Below are 7,706 nucleotides of genomic sequence, written 5' to 3' on the forward strand. Positions count from 1 at the left end.
TTGTGTCACAAACCGGTCACAAACCGGTCCTAAAGGTAGTACCGGTTCGTGGCACAAACCGGTCCTAAAGGTTAGCCCTTTAGTACCGGTTTGTGCAACGAACCGGTACTAAAGGTGATCGTGGGGCCCTAGCCTGACGCCAGCCTGCCATCACCCCTTTAGTACCGGTTCGTGGCACGAACTGGTACTAAAGGTTCAACACGAACCGGCATTAATGCATAGTCGTTCGAACCGGCACTAATGGTACCATTAGTGCCGGCTCAAATTCAAATCGGCACTAATGTGCTTCACGTTTGACCCTTTTTCTACTAGTGCCTGAATGAAATGGCGAGCCATGGCAACGAATTCCGGTTGTTGCTAAGATTGTAGAATCCTTACAAGAGTCATGTGTATGAGCATTATTGCAGCAGCATCTACTACCAAAGATAGCATTATCTTTTCTTTGGAAAAATATTTACCCAAAAAAGGAAATGAATTTTGAAATGCACAACACTGTATTTCTCTGTTGGGTAGGCGGTATAGAGGGAACAAATAGTTACCCAAGGTAGGAGTAAATGGCACCTGCGGTACCACAACTTGTCTAGGGGGTGCACTTTAGTCACTGAACTCGCAAAACGGAAAAACCCATCGCTCAACTTGCGAGGCAGGTGCAGATTGGTCACAAACTGGCCATGTCGGCCACTGGACCGGCCAGCTGCCGGTTTTTTGCTGGACATTGTCATGTGAGGTCGGTGGGGACTGGTGATTTTGCAGGAAATACCCTACTGTTATTTTTCCTTCTCCTCCTTGATTGCATGCATCATTCCGTTCCTATTACCACAATAATTTGACATACATAACTAAAACTCACCTAGTTAAAACTAGCATAGGTTTGGATTACATGCCATAAGTTATCTCAGAAAGCCCCCCAAGTTTAAAACACACAGGGTGCGGGTCACATTGCTAGTTGCATAGATGTCAGTATCATATCGTACAAGTTTATAAACATATATGTAGCTTGGAGGAAAATGGTGACATAACAATACATTTCAAATACAGTACATGCTAGTGGCTAGGAGAGACGTGATTCAGGACCATGGTTCAGCCGAACCTATGGTCTATGCCGTATGATTTAACATCCTACTACACGTGGATCTGTGACATGCATGCCAACTGAATTTTTTAATCAACCATATATGGATCCTCATGAATAGACATGCATGCCAACTGTATTTTTTTAATCAACCATGCATGGATCCTCATGAATAGTGTCTAGAAATTAATGGTGTCAGAGCGTAGGTTCGGCTGAGCCATGGTTCCGTAGAACATTTTCGTGCTAGGCATATTATTTAGTACACTATTGCATAGTACATGACATATCACACTATAGAGCTCCAGTATGATTTTCGCAACAAAAAAAGAGCTCCAGTATGATGTCGCAGGATGATCACACAGCCTGCTGCAGTTTCCTCACGATGAGAGGGAGCCCGTACCTGGGCGTCAGAGTGATGAAATTGCTGGGCTTGTGCACATAAGTAGGGGACAGGGAGAAGGAGAAACTCTTCAGGATGGTGGCTATCACGATCTGCACCTCAACCATGGCGAAATTCTGCCCAGCACAGACCCTAGGACCGCATGAGAAGGCCAACAGCGCGTGCGAATGCTTGGCGGCCTTCAAGAAGCCATTCTGGAACCTCATGGGGTTAAACATGTCAGCGTCAGGCCCCCAGACATCTTTGTCCCGGTGCAACATCACCAACGGTATTGTTATCATAGTTCCTTTCAGCACCTTCATGTGCGCGAGGGTGGTGTCTGAGGAAGTCTTCCTCTGTAGGAAAGCTATGGGGCCATAGAGCCTCAGTGTCTCCAAGAGCAACATGTTAAGCTGCAAGTCACCACGGCGTTTATTGGTTCTATGGACATGGATATATGCATGCATGAGATTTAAGGTCCATCTACACGTCCTTGGCAAATTATATTGTATGTAACATTTTCTAAAAGTTAAACATTTGAAATTTTTACAGAAACAGTTATACTTATGTATAATACCAAATCAATTCAATTAGATTTATATCATGATTTTTTTATAAGGTCTGGTATAAGCTATAAAATTGCTCATGGTTTATGAAAGTTATATTTTAGACACTAGAAGATATTATATGCATATCATACCAGCTTCAGTTTGCCAGGGGAATCAACTAAGGGCAGGTGGTGAGCAGGATATTCCCGGACGACCTCCTCCCTGACCATCTCCTGCCACTGTGGGTAGCTGGCCAGCAGGAACATCGCCCAGGTAATGAGGCTGGCGCTGGTATCGTACCCAGCCGCGAAGAAGGTCCTGCACTCGCCGACCATTTCCTCGGTGCTCAGAGTCTGGGTCTTGCTACATGCCTGCAGCTGCAGCATCTGCCCCAGCAGGTCGTCTTCGTAGATGCTGCTACCAAGTCGTGCCTCTATGATCCGTGAGATCTTGCTTCTCACAAGCTTGTCAAGTTGCCACGTCCGACGGTTGCGAGGTGTCGGCAGGTACCTAGAATCAACCAAGATTAATTTGTTTCAAGCTCTATATCCATTCAATCGATTTAATTCAAACTTTGGTAGTACATGGATTTTCTTGCTACCTACTTGAATCCAGTTACCGGAGGATCCGCAAAAGCATATGTGGCAAGCTTCAACTGCTCTTTACCGGCGACCAGCACCTCCCAGGCCTCCTTGTAGTTCTTGCCCAACATCATTCGTGCAATGACACTCATGGCTATTTCGTCAGAGTCGTGACTCATGTCTATCTCGGTCTGCTGCCTGCTGCTCTCTTGAATTTTTGCGCGCCACCGTTCCATTGTCCGCTGTGTGCACTCCAACGTTATTTCTGACATGGCCTGAACACAAAACATATATTCAAACTCGTAATGCTGTCTTGAGATTTGTCGTTCCAGTACGTTCAAAAGAGGAAAATTTCGGTGACAAACTGACCTTGATCGTCCCTTGGTTGAAAGCAGGGTGGATGAATTTGCGGCGCCGCTTCCAGTCGTCTCCGTTTGCGAACACGACCCCGTTCCCCAGAACTGGATCCAAGCTTGGGTTCAAATAGTCCTTTTGGAACATGTCTGTCCTGTCGGTTAACACTTTCTTCACCAGCTCCATGTCTGTACAACACAGTGCTGGTGTCGGTCCCAGCCAGTACAGGAATGTTTTTCCTGATAGTACAAACATGTGATCATATATCTGTATAATACACATATTTATAGACCGTAATGATCAAGTAGGTAGGTAGAGACATTTGAGCTACGTACTTACCATACAGGGGAGGCCCATAATGATCATAGTTGTTTTGTAATTTGTATGATTCGGTGGTGTTGGCGTTGCATACATGTAATCTTGTCTGTGTAAACACTACGGTGGTGGGCTCTTCACCCTTCTTTTCTATCAATATGTGATACACACACTCACGCGTATTCTATAAAAAAGGGTACGTACTTACCATACAGGGAGGCCCATTTACGGAAGAAGGGTTGCACCGTAGTGACGCAGTCGTGGGAGCTGGTGTCCAGATCCTTGGCTCTCCCGGCAACAACCATCCTTTGGCACTCCGGCAGGGACCCAACCAGGAATTTGTAAGGCGGACCTCTAATGCCCTGCCGCCCGAACCACCTGGCTATGGCATACGGCCTCCAGAGCAGATACCACAGTGCTCTCGTGGTCACCAGCAGCGTGAGGACAGCGGCCAGGGCTTGCCCTATGTTAGGCTCCATGAATACTGTTTCTCTCCTTTCTCTGTTTTAGTGTTCTCCGTTAGCTGTTTTGGGTATTAATATATAGCATCACCAGACCGGTTTTTGATGTGTCTACCTGCAAACTGCCTTTGATGGATCAGTACTACCTGAGGAGGGGGAAACACTGGCGAAAAGGAGCTGCTTCCAATCGCTTGCTGCTCAGCCTATTGCCATCAGAATCGATACTCACTACTGGAATTTTCTTCTAGGGGCCGGAAGAATCGTTTCTGGCAAATCATAGATTTTTTTCGTCCAAAATTATTCCGACAAACTTTGAATTTAAATTTCGTTTGCATGAATATATATAATTTGTAATCTAGCAAACCCATATCTTCTATCTCCACTCCAATCAATTAGGCGTACACAGATTTCAAAATTAAACTTTAAAACCACTAATTTAACTTATGGATTCGCAAAAAATAATAAAAAATAAACCTACGAACATAAGTTATGTGACTTAAGGCATCTCCAATGTCACCCCCTCCCCAAACGGACACTGTATTTGTATGCGGATTGGTCTATACTTGTCCGTTGATAAGGATACGGGAGCCGCCATTCAACCCTGTCCCTAAACATCCACCACTATTTTTTGAAGTCCACAACACTCAAAATAATGGCATATCAAATCCTCGACGAGCTAAAATATTTGAAATGCGATAATAGTTCTAAATTAAATATTACAATACAAGTAATTTTCGAAATAAAATAGTTCAAACTTGAATTCAACTCGCACATATGTTTTAATTGTCCCCTTTAACCGCCCATAGATGCTCGGTCAGATCTTTGTTGAGTTGCTCGATGTCGAATTTGTGGATGCATTTGGATATACTCATCAAACATGGCCGGATTCTGATGTGGAGGATCACCCATGATCTCAAATTCCGTACCTCCGACAGCATATTCACCCTCATCCTCCATGATCATGCAAAATCCAGAGATCCTATGATGCAAATGCTTCAAGACAGTTGGTATTGCCCTTAACATGACCCTGATATTGCCCTTGTAGAACTTTTCGGCAGTTCTTCCTTATCTAGTGCATGCAATCAAGAGATCAGAGTGTACCTGGCCATCCTCTTGCTCCCGAGAGTGGCATGAGCATTTCTGTGTCTGTGACAGTTGGTTGTCTCAAGTAATGAGGTCCAAACAGCTCGACAACTGCCGTAGAAAATCTGACCATGGCATCTCCGCATGTGCTATCAAACATCCAGAAGTACTCATCCCACGAATATATGCCATCCCATATGCAAGTATCCGCAATGAAGCCGTACCCAGAGAATCGAATTCTTCTTACACCATCCTTCTTCAAGATGAAGTAGTCATCATAGGACCGTATGCCAATGTAGAGACGATCGAACACATTTTTTTTTTTGCATCCAAAATACGCTGGCGAAAAGTGTCGGTGAATAGGGCATCGTGGAAAAGTAATGCTCCTTTAGGGTCAAACGCCCCCATGCCCTATTCCAGTTTAGCACTTGATGACCCTTGAACGATCCTTTAAAATATAGAACAGGCTCTTTCCCATGCTCTGCGTGTCCGATGCCTACATCATTTCCATTTCATCCGCAAATCCTCCACGTTGGATGAGTCGTTTGACCATCATTTGGCAGATACTATGCAATCATGTGCCTCGCTCTCTAATATGCTTGCTTAAGCATGATTATTTTGTATTTGATTAAGGGAACCATTTTCTCAGGTTAGGCCACATATTATCAAGTAAATGTTTCGATATAATTTATTCAAGTTTTTTTCTTAGCCTAGGAACAATCTACACCGTTACAACTCGTCTCTACGATAAACATCTCTTAATTTTTTATTAACGTGTATTCTCTATAGATAGATTGATAGATATAGATGTAAAAAAGAAAGAAAGAGAATTAGGACAAATGAGATTTATTGTGACTGACATTCGACATGTGCTACACTGCAATTATGGGGTCATTTTGAGCTGCCGCATTGACGTTGAGACCAGGGATGTTTACTGGGTAGCGACGTATGCATCCGGCCCACGCCTTGTCTGGCTCGGCTGCGGGACGGATGCATTCCCAGACGGCGCTGTTGCACTTGACCCCCGCTCCGAGCCCAACCATCCAGACACGGTCGCCCTTCCGCAATCGGCCCTTGGCCTCGACGTATGCCATCTCGTACCACACCGAGCTGCTGGACGTGTTCCCGAACCGGTGAAGCGTCATGCGAGATGGCTCCACATGCTCGTCCGACAACCCGAGGCTCGACTGGACCTTGTCGACGACTGCACGCCCCCCGGCGTGGATGCACACGTGCTGGAACGCCTTGTGAAAGTCAGGGACGTACGGCTTCACGCCGACGAAGCGCAGTGAGGCCTTGCGGAAGTCAGGGAGGTAAGGCTTCACGCCGGCTCGCCGGGCAAGCTCGAGCACCAGCTTGTTGGCGACGAAGCGCAGCTGCTCGAAGAAGGGGAGCACGAGCGGGCCAAGGGCTGTGATGTTGGCCTTGAGCGCGTCGCCGGCCACCGACATCAGGTCCTTGGAAAGGATGACCCCTACGTTACCATCCACGTCCTCCTCTTGGAAGATGCACCGGTAGGAGCTGTCTTGTCCGCCGCCGGTGATGGTTCGCACGAGGTGGGCGAGGCGAAACCGCGCCTTGTCCTTGGATGTGGACAGCAGCGCGGCGGCGCCACCCACCCGGAAGAGCAAGTTGGACAGTAGCATGGCGCGCTCCTTGCCGACGTACAGGTTGGGCGTGATGGTCTCCGTGGACACGACGAGAGCGTGCGCAGCACCGTGGGCGTGGGGCAACACACGAAGAAGGCTAGCCGCGAGGCCCACCGAGATCACTCCGGCGCTACACCCCATCCCAGAAACATTTATGCTGCGGACGTCGCTGCGGAGCGCGTATCTGTTAATGATCATGTCGGTGAGGGACGGCACGGGGGCGAAGACGCTGCAGTTGACGACGACGATGTCGATGGCGTCAGGGGTGACACCGGACTTGGCCAACAGTTCATCGATGGCAGAGAAGATGATTAGCTCAGCTTCGTCGCGCGCCATGTCCAAGTTGTTGTCTGGCGGGATGAAGTGGTCGCCGGGGGGCAGGCTAGTCTCGTTGCCGATACCGCTGCTGCTGAGCACGCGCGTCATGAAGCGGATAGTGCGATCGTCCGCGAACGCCGGCACGAGGCGAGCATGCTCGATGAAGGTTGCGTTGGGGAAACGCGAGGTGGGACTGGGAAGGAAGCAAGCGTAATCCACGAGGTACACCGCTCGTGGGCGGTTCACTACCGCCCCCACCACAGCCACCATGCCCACGCAGAGCAGGAGGAGCTTGAAGGGTGAGAAAGCGTAGCCCAGTAGCCGTGTCGCTTTGATGGCGATGATGCTGCATGAAATGACAAGGCCGGAAACAACGGGGAACAAGTCCATGGCCATGATGCTCCTGTTCGGAGGTGAAAGACAATTCGGGTGCTTTTATAGGCACTAGCGGCACAACTATAGTAGTATTTGTGCGCTTGGTTCCAAAACTGCTATATTTTCAAAAACAATAATGCGACACTACTTATTTTGTTAACATAGTATAATCGAAGTCGCTCAGATAAACGAGCATGCACTCACCCCTATGAACACATATTCTGCCCTATGAGCACTTCAGACAGACTCAGCGGCATAGCATCTTGAGATTGAGGAACCCGCTACAGACACCTCGTAGTCGACGAAACGTCTTCTCCCACGGAACGAACAGCGCCATAAAGTCTAGAACTTAAATCCTGGTGGGGTGATGATACCAACGTTCTCCTAACCAGCCAACCACGGGTTGGTTCACCCACACCTGATGTCACATTTGTACACTCTCAACGCGAACATCTTAGCAACCGTTGGATGCACTCACCAATTAATCTTTGACGTGCAATTTCATTGGCAGCTCAGCCGCCACAAGCGTTCGCTCCCATGTGGTCAAGCACGAACGCAAGCGACCCGCTGG

At 47.8% G+C, this 7,706-nt stretch overlaps 2 protein-coding genes across 2 annotated transcripts; both read right to left on the minus strand.

The window, feature by feature from the left end:
* Nucleotides 1-1,426: 1,426 nt before the first annotated feature.
* Nucleotides 1,427-3,728, minus strand: LOC125528914 (cytochrome P450 709B2-like). Its single transcript, XM_048693330.1, has 5 exons — nucleotides 3,458-3,728; nucleotides 2,950-3,173; nucleotides 2,605-2,855; nucleotides 2,152-2,509; nucleotides 1,427-1,864 (listed from the first exon to the last, which is right to left on the minus strand). The coding sequence occupies exons 1-5, from the start codon at nucleotides 3,726-3,728 to the stop codon at nucleotides 1,427-1,429; spliced, it is 1,542 nt and encodes a 513-aa protein (XP_048549287.1).
* A 1,937-nt stretch (nucleotides 3,729-5,665) lies between these two features.
* On the minus strand, nucleotides 5,666-7,156 carry LOC125528915 (3-ketoacyl-CoA synthase 5-like). The gene has a single exon (XM_048693331.1). It carries the CDS (start codon nucleotides 7,154-7,156, stop codon nucleotides 5,666-5,668), a length of 1,491 nt encoding a protein of 496 aa, XP_048549288.1.
* Nucleotides 7,157-7,706: the final 550 nt, after the last annotated feature.

This window comes from Triticum urartu, unplaced genomic scaffold, assembly GCF_003073215.2.
Source record: "Triticum urartu cultivar G1812 unplaced genomic scaffold, Tu2.1 TuUngrouped_contig_5211, whole genome shotgun sequence".
NCBI lineage: Eukaryota > Viridiplantae > Streptophyta > Magnoliopsida > Poales > Poaceae > Triticum > Triticum urartu.

What these genes read in the sequence shown, in the direction of transcription:
- LOC125528914 (XM_048693330.1), bottom strand. Translation starts at nt 3,728, where the DNA reads ATGGAGCCTAACATAGGGCAAGCCCTGGCCGCTGTCCTCACGCTGCTG. An exon ending in TAAATGGGCCTCCCTGTATG is followed by an intron (nt 3,174 to 3,457) that starts GTAAGTACGTAC and finishes TTGTACTATCAG; the next exon opens with GAAAAACATTCCTGTACTGG. An exon ending in TCAACCAAGGGACGATCAAG is followed by an intron (nt 2,856 to 2,949) that starts GTCAGTTTGTCA and finishes TTTTGTGTTCAG; the next exon opens with GCCATGTCAGAAATAACGTT.
- LOC125528915 (XM_048693331.1), bottom strand. Translation starts at nt 7,156, where the DNA reads ATGGCCATGGACTTGTTCCCCGTTGTTTCCGGCCTTGTCATTTCATGC.